Below are 22,369 nucleotides of genomic sequence, written 5' to 3' on the forward strand. Positions count from 1 at the left end.
ATGACCAAGCCGCCTTTAGTTCTTCCCTCCATTATGAGGCTGAGAATAATAAAGGATAGCCCTTTTTACAGCTGTAAATAATAGGCTTAATCAACCCAAGGCAACTAGTGAATACCTTCTCCAGGGACAGAACAATGACTCCCGGACACCACCATTCCTCTGCCTCCTCCAGATTCTTGTGCATTTGCACGACAGGTGTCTCCCCATTACCCCATCTCTCATGGAACAGCAGAGTCACTTAACATGCACAGAAGTCACAGTTTTGCCCCTCCACTCAACTCACATATATGGTTGCAGAAGTGAGCAGAATGGCAGCTTTTACCTGTAGAGGAAGACTGACGATCTGGTTGCCACAAGCAAGGAGAAAAGAGCAGCTGCCAGAAACAAAGTAGTCATGTACATTTGTACCTACAGTAGAGGTATTAGAGACAATAATAACTGAACTTGAACTGGCTGTCAGGTGACCTATCTAAGGAACTATATGGCCAGTTATGATTACTGGATCACCACTCTGTCTAACCGCACAAAGCCGATTTATGATTGGGTATGTAGGGCATATGCCTGAATAGTTGGCTTTGTAATGTCAGGTTCTTACCCTTCCCATAAAGACGCAGGTGCTGCTTTCTGGTTCACCTAGGCAGCCAATTCTTGCTCAGGTCTTAGATTGCATGCTTCTAACAATTGCTTTTTAAAACTCAGTTCTTTTTCTCTTCAGGTTGAGGGACCAACGCTGAACTTGGGGACAATGCTGTATAAATGTTTAGTAAGAATCTAGTTGCAACTTGAAATTATATGCTAGAAAGAAGAATGTAACACTCTTGCCAATTCATGAAAAAAGTCTAAAAGAGCACGGTAAAGTAAGCAAGCATGAAATTCATACTGTTCACATAATATGGAATTCAAAATGGCAGCTCTTACTTACAATCTCCATGTTTGTGTAGCAAGAGTTAACATAAGTACTCAGAATTCTCTTAGTTCATAGAATATGAGAACTTAAACAACTTGTGAATGCAAAATCATGAATAATACTTGGTATTTGCATCACTTATACAGTTATACAATTTAAATTGCTCACAAGAAGACAGATTATATAACCCTTACAGTAGATAAATCACTATTATGCCCCATTGGGACTGAGATTGAGGGTGTGGCTTGACTAATGCTATCTAGAGAGGTCATGATAGCAGTGCAACTTGAATGAGGAGCCTCCTGGCTTACACTTCACTCTGTTAGCCACTATGCTATATCAGCTCCATTACTGAGATTGAAAGGTTGGAGCTAAAGAAATGTCCAATTAGTTCAAACAATCTGTGAAATTGTCCTCCTCCCTATTTTATGGCTCTCAATGTCTCTTATGGTTGTCAAGTCACAAAGCTACAGTGACAGTAAAAGCCATTACCAGGCAGAAATCTATTGTCCATGTCTATATTTAACAACTCCTTCCTTTAGCCATTTGGTCTCTTGACCAACCTCCCTAACATTCTTGTCCCCCTCCATCACTCTCAGTAACCTATCCTAGAGCTTCGCCAAATGCAATCAGAACGTCCTCTATGTGTGGCTTCCATTCCCTGTCTTCTACGTTCCTTTCTTCAAGCACCCAGCCCTTTTTTAAGATTCCTCTTAGTCCCTTCTCTAGTTGGTTCCCTTGACTCTCAAGCCCTCTGAGCTCCCTGCCCCTTAATCTTTCTGCATTCTAGTATCTCTTCCCGTATTCAGTCTGCCTTTGTGAGACGTTTTAAGCTACGTGAACTGATTACATTCTAGCTCCTCTGAAGAGAAGTCAACTGTTCAGTTTCCCCAGGACCTTAACATTCCATGCCAGCACACCAGGTCAGTATGACAGTCAGTCAATATGACAGTCTTCATTGCCACAGGCACAATACAATATAGACAGATAGTAAATGACAGGGTTGTTATCACTCACAGTATCCATACATTAGTTATTCAAATATTTTTGCTAGATTGGCAGCCCTGTTTTCATGAGAGGGATGAAGAACAAGAAAAGCAGTTTGTGCATTTTAGATTCACCATGATCTACTTCTAGCACCCAGAAGCTGATGCACTCAAATAGGACAACGTGTTCCAAATGCAACACTTCTTTTGTGTGTCCAGAACTATGTGAAATAATCATCTTGTAAACTGATGTTCTCTAGAACTTAGTATTTTGCCCTCTCCATTAATCTGATTTTTATTAGGAAAAGGGACTTGTGCTTCAATAACGATTACATGACAAAAAGCAGTGGACTTTGTCCCCTATAAAAATATCTACCCAGGTGTGCCTTGTAAAATGAAAATAATGAGGCAAAGGATAATTAAGCTATCTCCCATTCATGCATGGGGGTGGGGGGGAACTGACAGAAATGAAATTGTATTTGTAGTAACTGTTTACTATGCAGTCTAGCCCCTACTAAGAACCTTCCTGTTCCTTTTACCCAGAAGTTAAAAATTGCCCATTTCTTTATCCATGTTATGATAATATAATTCAGGAAGATGTCTTGGGGCACGTTTTTTTTCTCCTATAATATCAACATATAGACAGATATGGAATAGCAGTGGTGGCATATATTCCCATGATCTGGACAGATTTACAACAGGAAAAGCTTAGGAGCCATCACTTTGGTTCTGTCTCCACCTACTGGCAAAAACAAAAAACCCGACCATTCTGAAATGAAGTCGAATAGCCTTAAACAATGTATTATGATAGAACAGGTGATTATGAAAAGCAGAAAGCACATGTCCAAGAGAACAAGAATACAATTGAAAGTTCAATTGGGCTCTAAAATACATTGTAAACAATGAAGCAAATAAGCATATTACCTGGAACAAGCTCCATAACGATATAAATAGGCTGCCTTTGAGTGCAAACTCCTATAAGCTTTACAATGTTCGGATGGTCATACTGTTTGAGTATTCTGCAAAGGGTGCAAATTTTTCATTACATTAGTATGTTACACGACCAGTTTGATTGATACAACACAAATATCATGTCGATGTGTATAATAAAGTAACCTAAAATGCCATTTCTGACATTTCTTACAACCCAACAGACATGAATAGATGAATCAAGTAAAAATTGATGGAAGGAAAGCCCCGATTTTTCTGTCCTCACTTTTCTCATTAGTTCCTAAACAGTACAATACAGGTTCATAGAAATAGTTCGCGGTTTTCTGGGGTATTATTTTATTTTAGATACATTTAATATTAAATTGTTTGAGACCACTCTTATTAGAAGGCTCACTTTTTCCCATCACCCAACCAACTAAGGTTTTCCCCACAAACCATGCTCACTGTGCTCCCCTGCAGTGGATAATGACCAGAGACAGTGGCACCTTATCTGTGGAACACTTCCCCTTCAGGTTGGTCTGGCACCAACCCTATACTTTAAGGATCCAAATCAAACATTTCCTTTTTACCCAAGCTTTTAATTAAGAGGTTGAACTTTCACCATATTTTACAGCCTGCTTCTAGATGGAACTATTTTGAGACTCGTTTTAAGCTGATTAATGTTATTTGTTGTCTTTATGCTCCACCTATCTTTTTAATTAACAACTTCTAAGGGTTTTTAAAAAAACGTTTTACTTTGTCAGCTGTCTTGATCAGGTTCTCTGGGGAGGTGACATAGCAATTCTACAAAAAACAAAGACTTGGATCTTAAGTATTGTTTCCACGTATACGGTGCCCTTTTCCATTGCAGAAGCAATCCACTGATGTGGAAGGTATTCTGCCAATGTTAGGCACCTTCTACTCATGCAAGAACAAAGTCTTTTAATGAGCCAAAAATTCCAAGCATTAGAGGAATATGGCCCACAGTAGAGGACTGCAAGGACTAATTGCTCCACAACAGAAAGCATTTTAATGGGTGTTATAATTGCTTTCTTTCCTTATAAATAAAAAGGAACTTTGTGGTACTACAAAGGCTAACAGATTTATTGTAGCATAGATAACTACTGGATAAATAATTGTTGAATTAGGATTTTATAATAGATTGAAATGTATTAAGCACCACTGTTGCTGATGAGAATGGTCACTAAACCTATCTCGTACTTTTGAATTTTGCATAGAAATGTATACTGCTTGGGGCTTTTGAACTCTAATGATCACAGTTTTTCCCCATGTGTAGTTTTATCTGCTGACTCAGGATTCAGTTATGTTGCCATCTTCCACCAGCTGGTGAAGTCTCCTTTGTTTCCTTTGGCATTCCCCTTCATGATCCCTCCTTCCTGACCAATGTTTTAATTGTTGTTTATATGTCTTTGTATGTATTTTAGCTTTGTTTTTAATTGTTTTAATGATGTATGTTACTTTGGCAGGGTGGTTTTACAGTGTGATTTTATTGCACATGTTTTAATTTGTTAATTGCCTTGGTGGCCCTTCTGAGGGCAGAAAGGCAGGATAGAATTTTTAAATGAATAAATAAATTTATGCATCTAGCGAAACAGGCTCTACCCAAGAAGTGTTAGCTGCAATAAATTCGTTAATTTTTAAGATGGCAAAAAATTAAAACAATATGATTTCAATATATTTTCATGTGTTAGAAAGGACTCCCAGCTACAGCTGTTATTATGGCAGTGACATTTTGTCAACTACTGTTGTTAGCAATAAGAATGTATAATTTAAAGCATTTCCACTGAGTGCATATGAGTGAACTTTCTATCAACAGTTTATAGCTTTCTCCCTTTTATAAAGGTAAAGGTCCCCTGTGCAAGCACCGGGTCATTCCTGACCCATGGGGTGACGTCACATCCCGACGTTTACTAGGCAGACTTTGTTTACGGGTGGTTTGCCAGTGCCTTCCCCAGTCATCTTCCCTTTACCCCCAGCAAGCTGGGTACTCATTTTACCGACCTCGGAAGGATGGAAGGCTGAGTCAACCTTGAGCCGGCTACCTGAAACCAACTTCCATTGGGATCAAACTCAGGTTGTGAGCAGAGCTTCGACTGCAGTACTACAGTTTACCACTCTGCGCCACGGGGCTCCTCTCTCCCTTTTATACAATAAAATCATTTTAAAAAAAAACAGTTTATAGCTTTCATTTTCAATATGATGCTTGATTGCCTTCAATGTATTCCTTCCAAGAGACCCATTCCCTCTTCAAAGAGAATTCATTAGCTAATCTAATGTGAAACCTATGTATAATGTACATGTACATTTTAAGTGCAATCCTCAGCACAATTATACCCTTCTAAGCCCACTGACTTCAATAGACTTAGAAGGGTGTAAGTCTGTTTAGGATTGTACTAAGTATCTAATGGATTTGCAAAAAAATATTATTTCAGTTTTCACTACTCACCTGGCCTCTGATAAAAACTTTATTTTCAACTCTTGAGGAAGGTCTTCTTTACAGGTTTTCACAGCAACAGGAGTTTTATCTTTTAGTGTTCCCTTGTACACTTCACCAAAATTACCCTGAAATTGCAGGTTTTAATAGTCAATAAACATACACAGTACTGTCCTCAGCTAAATAAAATTTCACAATACAGAAAATATCACAAAGCTTTACACACAACTGCACTGAGGAACAATATTCTTACAAGTTCACATGTGAGTTACAAGTAGGGGTGCCAGCTCTGGGTTGGGAAAAACCTGGAGATTTTAGAGGTGGAGCCTGGGGAAGGCAGAGTTTGGGGAGGGGAGGGACCTCAGTAGGGTATAATGCTATAGAGTCCACCTTCCAAAACATCCATTTTCTTTAGGGGAACTGATCTTGGTCATCTGGAGATCAGTTGTACTAGTGAGAGATCTCCAAATACCACCTGGAGGTTGGCACGCCTATTTACAAGCCAGACTTTAGTAACAGTGGAAATCCTTGATTCATACATGAGCTGCCAGTTATGAACATCATTGTCCAACTGCCTTCATTTTTTGTTGAAAGTTTTATCAGGCTCACAGTGTAGAATGAGATAAACATGAGAACATAAGAAATGCCCTGCAGGATCAAGACCACTGGTCCAACTAATGCAGCTTCCTTTTTCACACTGTGGTCTACAGAGTCCCTGCATACAAGGAGAATAAATTAAGTCTACTTTTGTCCTAGTCACAGACACTAGTCGAAGTCCAGAAAGAGCTAAGCAGACCTCTGAAGAATAATGCATTGTATGCTTTAGAGAACTGGGGACAACCATAGGGAAACAATTTTAAGGCAAAAAGCAGATCACAGAGCATATCTGATAAAGATCTGGGATATTTTTCAACTTAATAGCCAGTGGCTTAGAATAATTCTTTTCTGTTATATTTTTCTCACACAAAAGGGAGGGGGTTCTCCACAAGACCTCTATTTGAAATGTATGTACCATGTGCAAAGACAGCAGAAAGAAATAAAAGCTCTGCGCATAATCCCTTGGGTATTGGAGTGGTATAGCCTTCCTCAACTTGGTCACAGAAGGTCAGGAAATGCATAGAGAGTTTTTTGCCCCCAAAGCAATATTCTCCACTATTTTCAGAATATGCCAGAATGGGATACTAGTATTCCCAAGAATACTGAATAATGCTCTGGATACCAAAATACTGATAAGGCACTTTTCAGGTATCTGCTAGTCATTCTTCTATTAACAGCCAGAGTGGTGCAATAGTTAGAGTGTAAGACTAGGATATGGGGGACACAGGTTCAAATCTGCACTCTGCCATGAAGGCATATTGGGTGATGTTGGGCCACTAATTCACTCTCAGCCTAACCTTACTGCACAGGGTTGTTGCTGTGAGAACAAAATGGAGGAGGGGAAAGCAATGTTGTAAGTTTCTTTGCATTTCCATTGTGGAGAAAAGTGGAGTATAAAAATAATGAGCCACCTCACCTCTATTCCCCCCTTCATCTCAACTCCCCTCAACATGGTGCTCTTTGTGCATGCTGGCCAGGGGCTAGATAATTCCCATGGTCTTCAGTTTATCATTTCGAACATGTAAACATTGTGGGTGCAAGTCCCTTTGATTTCAAGCATGTACGTGTCAACTTAAATTCTATTCCACTTGTACCCAGTTGGGATGATAAAAGATCTCCAATGCTATTAACTGTCAGTAATTACTGGCTGGTTGCATAGTGTTAGTAGAACAAACCTACAGAAAAGATGCAGTTACAGTGGCAGCAAAGGAAAATGGGAAAAGATTGGGAACTAGTCATTTGCAAGAAGTTGGAAAGTTCGTTGTTTAGAATGATTGGAACTTAACTGACATATAACTATTCTCATATTCTCATGATGTTTATCTATGTTTCCAGTACATTCTAACACAAAGTACGGTAGTTTTAAAATTATTTAAAACGTAAAACAAAAGTCTAAAATACTTAAAGCATGCATTGATTTCAATGGGAGAGGCCTTTCGTCTCCTAATGAAATCAAAGATTCTTAACAGAGCTTAGCTTTGGCTGATCTTACCCATATTTCCTGTGATGAAAATCAAAATGCAACCTGTTTCTTTATTCACAGAAAAGCTGTACATGGAAAGGGGGGAGGGAGAGAAATGCTACAGCTCTCCTAGTCATTGGTTTAATTCAGACTCCAAGGCTCAATATTTTTTCTCTCATATAAACAAGTTGATTACTTACTTTGCCCAGTAATTCTCCCAGTGTAACATCTGCATGACTGAGAACCCATTTCTTATCCTGCAGAAGAAAACACCAATGTTTAATCCATAAAAATACATTTCTTATACAATATATTTGAGGTACTAGGAATAGAGCTATAGTCACCCTTCGGTTGGGCTATTCAATCAATAACATGCTGAGAACTTATAACCCCAAGAATCTATAAAACAGATTTTAAAATGTTCTGCACAACAGGATATTAGAATCTTTATGGCAAGTTCCTATCACAGGGTTTTGGTGTAATAGTATACATATAAAACTAGACACGCTTTTCATATACCCATTGCTGATTTAAAATATTTATTTCAGTAAAAAACAAGGTAATTCGTTTTGCAGTAAAATCCAAGTGTTGACTTGAGCCAACAAAATGACCATTCTGCAACACACTGGAAAAAGCTGTTTTTTATTATGCAGATGAACTAGCTATATATTAGCATTGGTTCAACACATAAAATGTAGGCTCATACCATACTCCAGTAATATTCAGAGTAGTATAATATACAGAAAACATACATTACAGTGCTATATGGTGATACAAACATTCTGTTACATAATACAGCTTAAGTGTATAGTGTAGCACTTACTTTACTTTAATCATACTGCTCATACAGCCAATTTGACTTGGAACAATGAGTGTAGCACTAACTAATCTATGACAAATTTAATTTTGCTAAATCTCTTTTTCAGACCACTCTGCTACTGATCAATATTGCCTTCTGTCGCTATCATCTTTTTCTTGGCATTTGATAACAGGTGGATGTACACTGATTAAACCCTCCTGAAAATATTGGATTATATCTAAAGGTTCCATTTTATTAATGGTGGAGCTTTCTCCAACGCAAGCAAGCCTCTTGCAGTGCAACATGATCTCTTCCACAACCGTAAGACTCTGTGCAAGCAGAAGGTTCCTAGCACTAGAAGAAGGCTTCCAACATTAACAGTCAAGGGCAGCCTCTGTGTGGACCCAAAATTACACAAAACAGAACCAACCAGGGTTAAAAGGTCCTGGTTTGGTGAGAAGGGAGGTTGAGAAGAAGTGGAACTAGATGGGGAGGGGGAGCAGGTCCACAGAAGCATAGTAGGCAGCAGGGCTGGCAAGGATGTGGAAGCAGCAAAGCCAGGCCATGAGAGGAGGAGAATGGAATCTCCCATCCTTCATGAGTCCTTGCAGGTCCTCCCTTGCAATAATATATGGGTTGTCTGTTTTAAAATACCTCTTGGTAATCTCTCACCACTACATCACAGGACAAAATTAGGTTTTCGCACTGAGCTGGGTAACTACGCACCAAAGAGACCCAATGATTACATGTATCCTGCCTATGAGCAATGGATCAGTTTTGCCGAGTAGCACCATAACCTTAATTTAAAACTCTTCAAGACTGAATTATCAGAAAGATCCTCTATTTACAAGGATAATTCATCTTTGAAATATTTTTAAAATATTAGAAGAGCAGAAAAGAAGCTGTAAAACTCATGGGTCATCCTGCTCTTCCCCACCATTCCTTCTGACTGTTGAGGTACAGTGAGGTAATCATCAAGCAGCTCTCTTTCTGCCCCCCCACCTCATCACTCTTTCTGGGCCCCCATCACCCTACTGGCCTCCCACCTGCTTCCCCACCCCCAGCAGTTGTGGCAGCAGCTCTCCTGGAATAACAACGGATCTCCCACTACAGAAATCAGTTCCCCGTATGATTGCCAGCTCCAGGATGGGAAATTCCTGGAGATTTGGGGCTGAAGCCTTGGAAGGGGGAGTTTTGGTGAGGCAAGGGTATACCATAGGCTCCACCCTCCAAAGCAGCCATTTTATCCAGGCAAACAGATCTCTGTCTTCTGAAAATCAGTTGTAATTCTGGGTCATCTCCAGCCCTCACCTGGAGGTTGGCAACCCTAGTCCCCCTGGAAGAAATGGCTGCTTTGGAAGGTGGGGTCTATGGCACTATACCATTCTGAGGTCCCGCCTCTCCTCAAACCCCACCTTTCCCAGGTTCCACCCCTCAAATCTCCAGGAATTTCCCAACCTGGAGATGGCAACTCTATCTCCTTCCCACCCAACAGCCAACCTAGCTAATATACATGTACTAAAGTAGCAGAGAATGCAACTGTTTGCTGCTCTCTGTATCTCTTTAGTACTGTATGTAATTGCCTGTAGAAGACCAAACCATTTATATTTAATAAACATGCCAAATACAGACATGATAATTCTCAACCTGGCCAAACCAGAGATTGGAGCCGTGAACAAACACAGATCTTTCTACAAACTTGAAAAACACCCCAGGTTTGCAGGAAAATGTGACATCTAAAAAAATAATACGCTGGGGGTTAAAAAATAAAAAAATTATAAAAGGAGCACCTATAGCTTTAACAAACAGATGCCCTCAGTGGCTGTTGCTAGGCAACTACAATAATTTTGCCAGCATTTCAGGCTTAGTTTCTCTCAGTAAAAAGACAGGGGTTAGGGGCAGGGCCCTTTCCAGGGCTGTCTTCCTCTTTGAGGGAAGACTCATTGGGCAGGGCTTGGCAGCAACCACGTGATACCACATGACTCTTTGTTGAAGTGCATTTTATTAGTTCTAGCCCATTTCTCCAGTCTGTCAAGATCATCCTGCATCTTGGCTCTATCTTCTACCGTATTTGCTACCCCTCCCAATTTAGTATCATCTGCAAATTTAATAAGCATCCCCTCTATTCCTTCATCCAAATCATTTATAAAGATGTTGAACAACACAGGGCCCAGCACAGATCCCTGAGGAACTCCACTAGTCACTTCTCTCCAAGTGTGGACAGGTGTGGACACTTCCCAGGTGCAGGAAAACAAGGGGGTCTGCTATCTTAGACTTGATTCTCACCAACAGGGAAGAACTGGTCGATGAGGTTAAAGTAGTAGGCACCCTGGGTAGTAGTGACCACGTACTCTTGGAATTTACAATCTTGGGGAGAGGAAAACCTGTACGTAGTCAGACATGTAAGTTGGACTTCAAAAGAGCAAATTTTAACAAACTTAAACTTATGCTAGGTAGAATCCCATGGTCAGAAATACTTAAGGAGAAGGGAGTTCAAGAAGGGTGGGCATTTCTTAAAAATAAAATACTGAAGGCGCAATCCCAAACCATTCCTATGAGAAGGAAAAATGGGAGGAGCCTAAAGAGGCCAGGATCTTGGGGTCTTAGTAGACCAAACACTGAACATGAGTCAGCAGTATGATGCTGTAACTAAAAAGGCAAATGCAGTCTTGGGCTGCATCAACAGAAGTATAGTGTCCAGATCACGCAAAGTGATGGTATCGCTTTACTCTGCTCTGGTTAGACCTCAACTAGAGTACTGTGTTCAGTTTTGGGCACCACAATTTAAGAAAGATGTAGACAAGCTGGAACGTGTCCAGAGAAGGGCAACAAAGATGGTGAGGGGTCTGGAGACCAAGTCCTACGAGGAAAGGTTGAAGGAGTGGGTATGTTTAGCCTGAAAAGGAGAAGACTGAGAGGGGATATGATAACCATGTTCAAGTACTTGAAGGGCTGTCATATAGAGGAGGGTGCCAAGTTGTTTTCTGTTGCTCAAGAAGGTTGGACCAGAACCAACGGGTTGAAATTAAATCAAAAGAGTTTCCGTCTAGACATTAGGAAGAATTTTCTAACAGTTAGAGCGGTTCCTCAGTGGAACAGGCTTCCTCGGGAGGTGGTAAGCTCTCCTTCCCTGGAGGTTTTTAAGAAGAGGTTAGATGGCCATCTGTCAGCAATGCTGATTCTGTGACCTTTGGCAGATGATGAGAGGGAGGGCATCTTGGCCATCTTCTGGTCACTAGGGGTGTGGAGGGGGGAGGAAGTTGTTAATTTCCTGCAATGTGCAGGGGGTTGGACTTGATGGCCCTGGTGGTCCCTTCCAACTCTATGATTCTATGACTTGTATGTCTCACCCAAGCCCAGCTGCATGCTACTGTTCAACAGCAGCTACCCTACAAAAGCCAGTCTGGTATAGAGGTTACAGCTTCAGACTGGGGTCTGGGAGACCCAGGTTCAAATAACCAGTCTGCCATAGGAACTCATTAAGTGACTTTGGGCCAGTCATATTCTTGCAGCTTAACCTACAGGGTTGTTGTGAAGATAGAAAGGTGAAGATAGAAAGGAGGAAAAGAGAATAATGTACACTTTTGGTCCGCACTGTAAAAAAAGTTGTGGTACAAATGAAGTAAATAAATATTAATATAGCAGAAAATGGAAGGCAGATAAAAGGTAGATTAGTGAATGGCTGAGAAGGAGAGAATGAGGCAGAGAAACAGGAGAGGATACAGGGGTTGCCAGGAGGAAGAAAAGAAGAAATAGTGCAGGGAGAGGGATATAGGGAAAGTGAAGTACCTCTGCAAGTCTTTGCGGGATCTTGGAATCCAAATTTAGGTTGCTAGGCAGGAGACTAAAAGCCAGGACCTCCAAGGTAGCTTTCTCAGAAATGCTACCTGTTCCACATGCAGGACCAGCTAGGCAGGCACAGTTGATGAGTCTCAATGCGCGGATGAGACGGTGGTGCAGGGAAGAGGGCTTTAGATTTGTAAGGAACTGGGCAACATTTTGGGACAAGCCAGGCCTATACAAAAGGGATGGGCTCCACTTGAACCAGGATGGAACCAGACTGCTGGCGTGTAATATAAAAAAGGTGGCAGAGCAGCTTTTAAACTGAACCTGGGGGGAAAGCCGACAGGAGCTGAGAAGCATCCGGTTCGGGCAAACTCAGTGCACACGGACAAAGGGAAAATTGCTTCAGATTGCCCACATGGGAATTACTTGGACATGAAAGGGAATGGGGAAAAAATGATGGGTAGCCACTTAAAGATGCCCAAAGGCACATGCCAGGCAAGTCGAAAGAGAGAAACAGTGTGGAGGTGTTTCTATGCTAATGCTAGAAGCCTCCAAGCAAAAATGGGGGAATTAGAGTGTATGGTTTTAAGAGAAAACATAGATATAGTGAGCATTACAGAAACCTGGTGGAGGGGAGAGAACCAGTGGGATACAGTCATCCCTGGTTACAAACTGTATAGAAATGACAGGGAAGGGCATATTGGAGGGGATGTTGCTATGTATATCAAGGAAGGCATAGTGTCTAATAAGCTGGAGACCATAAAAAGGGCAGACTTGTCCACAGAATCCTTATGGGTGATGATTTCGGGCCCCAAAGGAGATTTAGTACTGGGGACGTTCTATCGGCCCCCTGACCAAATGGCTCAGGGTGATCTTGAGATGGAGAATGAAATTAGGGAAGCATGTAAAGGTAATGAAGTAGTAATAATGGGAGACTTCAACTTCCCTCATATTGATTGGATAAATGTATGCTCCAGTCAAGCCAAAGGGATAAAACATTTTACACATCCTAAATGACTGTGCCCTCGAACAGTTGGTCATAGACCCAACCAGAGGGGAGGCGATCCTGGATTTAATACTCTGTGGTGCTAGCAGTGATTTAATACGGGATGCGGATGTAGTTGAGCCAGTTGGCAATAGTGATCACAATGGCATCAAATTTAATTTATATGCAAGTGGGAAAGTGACTGGGAAATCTTACACAATTACCTTTGACTTTAAAAGAGGGAACTTCTCTAAAATGAGAAAACTGGTAAAGAGGAAGTTGAAAGGAACAGTTAGGAGGGTTAAATCTCTTGAAAAGGCTTGGGGGTTACTCAAGTCCACATTACTAGAGGCTCAGCTTGTATACTGCAGGTCAGGAAAGGTAGTAATAAGTCCAAGAGGTCACTACCATGGCTAACGGGTAAGGTGAAGGAAGCAACTAGAGAAAAAAAGTCTTCCTTCAGAGACTGGAAGGTTTGCCCAAACGAGGTGAACAGAAGCAAACACAAACTTGCACAAAGGAAATGCAAGCAGATAATTAGAGATGCAAAAAAAGATTCTGAGGGGCATATTGCTAAACACATCAAAACAAACAATAAGAAATTCTTTAAGTATATTAGGAGTAGGAAACCAGCTAGGGAAGCGGTTGGACCACTGGATGACAATGGGAGTAAAGGAACTCTAAGGGAGGATAAAGCGATTGCTGAAAAACAATGAATTCTTCTCATCTGTCTTCACTGATGAAGATACAGGGCAGATTCCTTCTCCTGAACAGAGATTTTGGAGAGGGGAAAATGAGGAACTGAGGCAAATAGTGGTAACAAGGCAGGAAGTCCTAGAACGTCTAGACCAGGGGTGGGGAACCTTTTTCCTGCCAAGGGCCATTCACACATTTATAACATCTTTCGGGGGCCATACCAGGTGTAGATCTCCGTGGGGGGGGAGAGGCTAGGGTTGCCAGGTCTCCAGCCACAACCTGGAGGTTGGCAACCCCAGGGGAGGCCCCCCAGAGAAGGCCTGCAGGGTGCCCCCCTCCTCCCTCCCAGGTGGGAGGGCAGCCAGCGGTGGGCCCCAGAAAACGAGGTGCCAGGGGGGCACAGCCCACAGCCAATTGGCAAGGGAGGAAGGGAGGAAGGGAGGAAGGAAAACAGAGAAAGAGGAAAAGGGAGGGAGGGAGAAAGAGAGAGAAAGGGAGAAAGAAATGGAGAGAGGGGAAGAAAGAAAGAAAAGGACGGAGGAAAAGAAAAAAAAGGACAGAGGGAGACAAAGAAAGAGACAGAAAAAGAGGGAGGAAGAGAAGGAGAGAAAGGAGAAAGAGTGACAGAAAAAGAGGAAGAGAGAAAAGCCTCCCTCCCCCCCCACACACACACCCACGCATGCCGGCCTGTGCGACCAGGCCCCAGCCACCCCACCTCCCCCCCACACACACACACACCCGGCGGCGCACAGAGCACCAAGCAACCGGGCCCCAGTCTCCGTGCACTCCCCCCCCAGAGTCCATAAAAGCCCCCCCCCCAAGCCCAATCGGCTCCCGCATGCATACTCTGCCGCCGGGAGCCACCGGCCTCTCCCCCCCCCCGCTGCTCAACTGTCGACAGGCAGTGAGAGGGGCTTACAATGTGCCGCAGCGTTCCTGCACGCCGCAGCTGTAGGGGGCAGCCTTGGGGGAAGAGTCCCTCCCCCTCTCCTCTCGCCGACCAACAACCAACAGTCGGTGAGAGGAGGTCCAAAGGGCGCTATAAGGACGCTGTAAGCCGTGGCCCCAGGAACACCCTTGGGGAGGGCCGCCCTGCGCCCCCCCTCCGCAGCAGAGTTACCGGAGCTCCTGAGGACCACAAAAAATGTCCTCGGGGGCCGCATACGGCCCCCGGGCCTGAGGTTCCCCACCCCTGGTCTAGACAAACTGCAAACGAACAAGTCACAGGGACCAGACGGTATTCATCCTAGAGTTCTTCAAGAACTCAAATGGGAAATTGTTGAACTTCTAACAAAGATATGTAATATGTCCCTTCGATCAGCCTCTGTACCAGAGGACTGGAGAATGTCCAATGCAACACCCATTTATAAAAAAGGTTCCAGGGGGGACGCAGGAAATTACAGGCCAGTTAGCTTAACGTCTGTTCCGGGTAAATTAGTGGAAAGCATTATTAAAGATAAAATTGTCAAGCATATATAAGGGCAAGGTCTGCTGGGCAAAACCCTACATGGCTCCTGTAAGGGTAGGTCCTGTCTCACTAACCTATTAAGAGATTTTTGAAAGCGTCAATAAGCATGTGGACAGGAATGAGCCTGTGGATATTGTGTATTTGGATTTCCAAAATGCTTTTGACAAAGTCCCCCACCAAAGACTGCTAAACAAACTTCATAGTCACGGGATAAGAGGACAAATCCTCTTATGGATTGAGAGCTGGCTGAAAAATAGGAAGCAGAGAGTAGGAATCAATGGTCAGTTCTCACAATGGCAGGATGTGAGCAGTGGGGTGCCTCAGGGATCTGTGTTGGGACCGGTGCTTTTTAACCTGTTCATCAATGACCTGGAGCTGGGGTTAAACAGTAAAGTAGCCAAGTTTGCAGATGACACCAAATTATTTAGGGTGGTTAAAACAAAATCGGACTGTGAAGAGCTCCAGAAGGATCTCTGCATACTGGAAGAATGGGCATTAAAATGGCAAATGAGATTCAATGTGAGTAAGTGTAAAGTGATGCATATTGGGACAAAAAATCCCAACTTCACATATACACTGATGGGATCTGTGCTGGCAGCGACAGACCAAGAAAGGGATCTTGGGGTGGTAGTGGATAGCTCAATGAAGATGTCAACCCAGTGTGCGGCTGCTGTAAAAAAGGCAAATTCCATGCTGGCCGTAATTAGACGAGGAATAGAGAATAAAACTGCTGATATCATACTGCCCTTGTACAAATCTATGGTGAGACCACACTTGGAATACTGTTCCAAGTACAGTTCTGGTCACCACACCTAAAAAAGGATATTACAGAACTTGAGAAGGTGCAGAAAAGAGCAACCAAAACGATTAGGGGACTAGAGCAACTGTCCTATGGGGAGCGGTTAAGACTATTAGGGCTGTTTAGCTTGGAAAGAAGGCGGCTGAGGGGAGACATAATAGAGGTCTATAAAATTATGCATGGTTTGGAGAGAGTGGACAGGGAGAAGTTTTTCTCCCTCTCCCATAATACTAGAACACAGGGTCATCTGCTAAAGCTGGAGGGCGAGAGATTCAAAACAGATAAAAGGAAGTATTTTTTCACACAACGCATAGTTAAATTGTGGAACCCCCTGCCCCAGGATGTGGTGATGGCCGCCAGCTTGGAGGGCTTTAAGAGGGGAGTGGACATATTCATGGAGGAGAGGGGTATTCATGGCTGTTAGTTAGAATGGATACCAGTCATGCTGCATACCTATTCTCTCTAGTATCAGAGGAGCATGCCTATTATTTTGGGTGCGGTGGAACATAGGCAGGATGGTGCTGCTGCACTCATCTTGTTAGTGGCTTCCTAGAGGCACGTGGTTGGCCACTGTGTGAACAGACTGCTGGACTTGATGGGCCTTGGTCTGATCCAGCAGGGCCTTTCTTATGTTCTTATGGGACTCCCTACCATGCAATTGGGCCTGGCCCAATGGTCAGCAACATACAACAAGGCCATACTTTTCCCATAGTAGATGCTGGAGGGGTGGAGCTGAATATGGGGGGCAGATGATGAAAGGTTGGCTGTTCTGTTTGAAAGAGAGACGGAAGCAGGAAAAGGAGAGGGTCTATGGAGGTTTTCAGGGAAGGGAAAGAGAAAATAGTGGGTGGGGACACGATACCCCAGTGTGGGTCCCCTGCTTGAATAAATATACCAAATATTTACACTATCATATTCTAGGTATAAAATACTTCATTTTACTTTGCTAAAGCAGTAAAATAAGTTTTGTCTCAATATTAAAGAAAGCTATTGCATATATATTTTTTTTGCCAATTTGTGGGGTGGGGCTCATGGCTTTAAAGTTTCTGGAAAATTTTACACCACTAATTAAGAGAGACTTCAGTCATCATCTTCTTCCCTTCTTATTTCTTGATAAAGCAAGATCAAGTAATCTTTAGAAGACACTTCAATGCTCTGGTTAAAAGATCCTTCCACTCACAACATGGAACACGAAAAAAGTGTTGCCTCTGAAGAACAATGACTTCTGCTATCAATAGCTGAGGTGGGCGGGGGAGGTAAGAACTGAAAAATCTGCTCAGTTGGGAAGGGGGTGATGAATTGGTTTTCTTAGTACATTTGGTCCCTGTCAGGGAAAGGTACTGATTATTCAAAAGTAAACTGGAAATTTGCTCAATAGACTAGATGATACTAACATCTACGTCACACTGCAGCACGCAGAATCATAATAATGATGATGACACCCAGCTCACTGTCTTTAAAAATCTGATCTAAGTCAGGTAATGACATACCTCAGTTCTTTCCAGGAACAGGTAATGGACCACATGAATACATTTAAACCTAATCCAGAGAAGCCCAAAGTGTGAAGGACTGAACAGATGGGAAAACACCCATCCGATGACGGAGTGATCAGGTTCAAACCCTGAGATTGCCACTGGACCTAGCATTATCCCTTTTCTCCAGGGTGACAGCCAATGAACGCTTTACCTGCTTTAGCTTATGAGACAATTGCACCTTCTACTAGTAGTAGATACAAACCTGACCACTGTGACTAATTCCTTGATAAACTCTTAACTTTGGCTACTATAATACACTCAGCATGGACTGCTCATGAAAATAGTTCAGAATGCCACTGCCTGATTTGTAAAGGTTCTGAGTCAGCCTAGTCCTACTATATTGTATCTGTGTTCTTTTTAAGATGCTAGCTTTGGCCTACAAAGCCTTAAACCCTGAATACAGAGAGTGCCCCCTTCTACTAAATCTTCCATGAATCTTAAGATCAGCGAATACAGTCCTGCTTCAAGTTCCAACTTTTGGAAGAGCCACTGAAGTAGGAGGAAGGTTCATTAGACCAGAGGAAGGCTTCAAACTTTGCCCAGTGGAGTCACGGGATAGGGATAGGATACACCCCACTGACTGGCTTCCACAAGAAGCAGTCTTTTTCATTATAATTCTGGAGCTTGTTCCCATGGGCTATTACTAAGAACCGGGAGACCCAGAATCAAATCCCTACTCTGCCATCAAAGCTTGTTGACTGTGGGCCAGTCACATACTTGGGGCTCCATTGAGAAGCAAGGCAGGGCATGTAAGTAAATAAACACAAGCTTACCTCTACTACTATCGAGGAACATCATGGAGAATGTGAAAAGAAATTCTGCTCAGTTGTGCTTTGGGAAACTAGCCCTTTTGGATTACTGATGTCTGTGGTTTTTATCATTTTGTATTTTACAGTTTTATTCTTAATAGCAAGTTGTGGACAGCAAGCAAACATAGTAAAAAAGCAACAAAAAGCTGCCTCTATTTTTTGGGTGGCACTGAAGTAATCTGCTCTGCTGGTTGCAGGAAGGTATAATAAGAACCAGGAAGGTATAATAAGAATACTAACAGGGTTGTTAAGATACAGAATTACAGAACCTTTTATTATAAACCTTTTATTATAAAGTTTAAAAACAAACCAAAACTAATGTCAGAAAAAGCTTTTGATGTATTGCCAACTTATCCCATTCAACCATCAGAAGTTTGTAAGTAGACAAGAAAGCTATCCACAGGGCATGATTCTTAAAGACCTGTCACTCTACACCAATCATTTCAACAGAAATGTTACAAATAGAGACTACTTTAATTAAATACTTTTGAGAGTAGGAGTTAGCACAAGAATTAGAACATGCTCCTTCCCCTCCAAAGCAATCTTACATCAAAGCCAATCTCTGCCAGAAAGGAAAAGGTGTGACTGGCAAGAAAAGGTGTGACTGAAAAGCAGAAACCCTCTACACAGTTATGAGAAAAAGTACAGCGGGGACTCTCAAGTAGAAACAATACACACTGAATGCATGCAACCAACTCCTAGATATTACATGAGGAGGACCCTAACAGACAAGCAGGAGGAAATATCAGAACTGTGTTTTTAAGGTGGGCAAACAATAACTTTTTAGAGACTATGAGGCAATGTTGGAGAACTAACACTACCAGGAATACATACATTCATTTTTCTCTCTCCTGTTTTCAAATTGATTTTGAAGGTGTTTGTAGAGCTTTAAGGAGACCTGCAAAGATTCATAGGGGGAGGGAATTCCATTCCCCACTGGTCCTCCCCCCACTACCTCCCTGTTCCCTCTACCCCTGCAGCTGTCAAAGCTTCTTCTTCTCCCTGCTCCCTTCCTGCTTATTCTCCAGTCTTCACTTCCTTCACCCCTCCCAGCTTCTCCCCTTTTCCTGCTTCCTTCCCATCCATCTTCTTTCCTCTTCCATGATCTTCCTGCCTGCTCACTTTCCACAACAGAGGCTTCAAAGTTAAACTAAAGCAAGAATGTTCCTCTGTTTAACAGGTATGATAGACATTATGCCAAACAGCTACAAAGGAGGTCCATACCTCTACTAATGAAATCCAACTTCTTTATTAAACTATTCATTTAATTTTTTGTTTTCCTTTTATGTTTCCCTTGGGAATAAAACTGACTATTGCCCAAGTTCCTTGAAAGCATGAATATTCGGTTTCAGAACTGGTTCAGTTTGAACAGGACATAGGAAATCAACTACAATCAGGAACCAGGCAAAAAATGTTTATTATTTATTGAGCAAGGGTGGGGGGAAGAGGATAAGAGAAACCAAGGTGTGGCTAAGAGTTTGGGGCTAGCTGTTTTGAGGGACTCAGGACCTTCCTGAACAAAATGCCGTGCTCTTACAAGACGGAAAAAGGCTGATTTCAGCTGATTCCCCCTTCATGGGTGAAGAATATTTTGGGGGGTGGATAAGCCCTCCACAGTGAACTAGATGACATGACGTTTATGAAGAATATATATGATATATAATCCTTCAGAGGAACAATTAAACAAAATGGCACTATAAAATGCAATCAAGACAGCTGTCAGAGGCTGTTACCTCTATTTACTTTAGCACATTAATAGTCACCTGTGTTTTGCATTAGAAGTGTTGCCTTTAGATGGCTTTATTATTCAAGCTTTACACATTTGTTCCAGTCAAAATTTTCAGTTCCAGCAAATATTTCAGTGCCAAAGGATTATTCAAAATTTTATCTGCTCCCTCAATAATGTTTTCATGGGTACTTGAAAAAAAGCTCTTTGACGTGTATATGCAAATTCTGTTGCCTTGTTAAAGTCAGTTTTACAAGCCGTCAGTAAATGAATGCTTCTTAAATGGTCCATAAATTAATTCCATTATCCGTGAATTGTCTTGTGCATTATGCCTATGTATGAAAAGACTTGTTTTATATGCACAAGTTGATTTTGAGCAAACAAAATTACAGTACAGACATATTTTTCCTTTTAAAGTATGTTTATTTTTCTGAGACCATTTCATAGTTGCATGTATCCTACCACTGTGCAGAGAACCCAAAGTTTTTCTCCAATCCTCGCTACTCCTACTACTCCCTGGAAGGATAATTCCAAGGGTCACAAGAGCCACATGGTTTAGGGAGGATGGAGTGAGGAAGAACAAGGTGGTGAAATCACTTCTCTTCCTTTTTTGCAAGTGCAGCTCTGCTGGGGAACAGGGTCAGCTTCATACTCTTGTCCCTCATCACTCTGGCCCACTGATCCACATGGCTGTTCCCGACATGGCTCCCACAACCCCAGGAATCATCTTTCCAGGAGTAAGAAGCCGCTGTATGAATTAAGAACAAAGCTTTGCATGCCTTCTGTGTCCAAAGTAAGGATGAGGCCATGCATACCTTGAGGCAGAAGGAGATCCAGCCCTTGAATCTGAGCTGTGTCCATGACCCCTACTGCTCTCTGGGAACCATCTGTGATGAAGTAGTGGAGATGGACTCACCAGACCACAGGGTGTCTCAGAACCAGGCATGATAGAGTGTCGTGCAGGATGAGGATTTTCAGAAATTTGCTCACTTCTCAAACTTGTATTTGTATTTTCCATATTCACTATCAATTCCAAATTCAGCTTTTTATATTATGAATTAGTCTGAGAATTTACTTATTCTTTACTTTATTTGCACCCTGTCCCACTCTGGGCAGACACAAAGCAGGCTACACTACTCTCCTCTCCTCCATTTGATCCTCACAGCAACCCTGTGAGGTACATTAGTTTGCAACTGTGTGATTGGCCCAAGGTCACACAGCAATCTTCCATGGCAGAATAGGAATTTCTCTGCTACTCATGGCCTATGGGCTCAACAACAGCAACATGTGCACAGAACACTGCTTTCCTCAGAACTGAGTATTGAGTATTTCAAACTAATAACTAGTCACTTTGGGCGGGGTCCCAAATATTGCCTCCATGGGCCAGGATACTTGAACTGGTGCAAGGAGAGGCTGTCTCAAACTACCCTTCATGATTCCCCAACCTGTAATTTCAGGGGCTGCAGCCAGAGGTCAAGGTAGCAAAGACCTCTCTACTTGGTGGAATAATATTCACAGTTCTTAGGAGACCACTTTATACTATCAAAAGGGATTTCTAACAGCCCAACTGAATTTTGGAGGGAGGGGTTTACAGTGATCATGAAAGCTTTTCTTTCCAATAAATATTTATTCCTTTCTTCTTAAAGATGTCTTCCTATTACATTAGAGAATCTGTTCAAGTGAAAAGAGTGAGAAAAGGGGGGAAATATCATATACAACCTTTTCTTTTTCTAGATAAAGAACTGGTATGTTATCTATTCCCCTACAAAAGGTAATTTTAAAATAGCTGTAGAGAAACACACTGAAAAGAGGCATATGCTCCTACCTTCCTCTGAAAAATAGCAGGAAAAATGAGTTACTGGAAGCTAGGAGAAATTTTTGCATATTGATAGAAAAAAGAAAAATCAAAACTCCATTTTCAATACTGGAGGCAATTACATCCAATGCCATTTTATGGACATCAAAACCATCACTGCACACAATTTCTCATCAAAAGTTGGTATTTCAATACCATTCATCAAAACTTGCTGAAGTACAGAAAGAAATCAAGGTGAACAACAGATGTTTACCTGTTGATACTGTCTGTTACTACAGAAATGATCCAGTTAGAGAAACTATTTTTGATGTTAAATACAGCAGAGCTTCCAAGAGTGTGCACATAATTTTGTGAATCATAAATTATACGTCTGAGGTCCTTCAGATGAGGCACAGAAATGAAAGGTAGATGCTGAAAAATATTTTTTTTCTAAAAATGTATGATATATTTAGAAAACTAATCTTTCAACAACTTTCAAAATAATAATTCAGGGAATGTGAGAGCTTTACAAGAATACTTCTCCATCATTATAATCAGGCTCGTTGCAACTATTTTGATAAAATCCAAATAAGAATGTGAAAATAAAAACACAAAATGAGCTATTTACATAAGC

General features: G+C 41.9%; 1 protein-coding gene across 1 annotated transcript in view; it reads right to left on the reverse strand.

Moving 5' to 3' along the window:
- The window catches only part of LOC130493056 (tyrosine-protein kinase Fer-like), a gene marked incomplete at its 3' end in the record, with an annotated part of 45,155 nt that extends 24,197 nt beyond the window's left edge, over window positions 1-20,958 (reverse strand). Inside the window, exons 1-4 of the mRNA XM_056866834.1 lie at window positions 20,857-20,958; window positions 7,538-7,594; window positions 5,291-5,406; window positions 2,818-2,912 (exon numbers count right to left, since the gene is read on the reverse strand). Coding sequence (XP_056722812.1) covers window positions 2,818-2,912; window positions 5,291-5,406; window positions 7,538-7,594; window positions 20,857-20,958 — 370 coding nt within the window. The remainder of the gene's footprint in view (window positions 1-2,817; window positions 2,913-5,290; window positions 5,407-7,537; window positions 7,595-20,856) is intronic.
- Window positions 20,959-22,369: the final 1,411 nt, after the last annotated feature.

The sequence above is a fragment of the Euleptes europaea genome, unplaced genomic scaffold (genome assembly GCF_029931775.1).
Source record: "Euleptes europaea isolate rEulEur1 unplaced genomic scaffold, rEulEur1.hap1 scaffold_111, whole genome shotgun sequence".
Classification (NCBI taxonomy): domain Eukaryota; kingdom Metazoa; phylum Chordata; class Lepidosauria; order Squamata; family Sphaerodactylidae; genus Euleptes; species Euleptes europaea.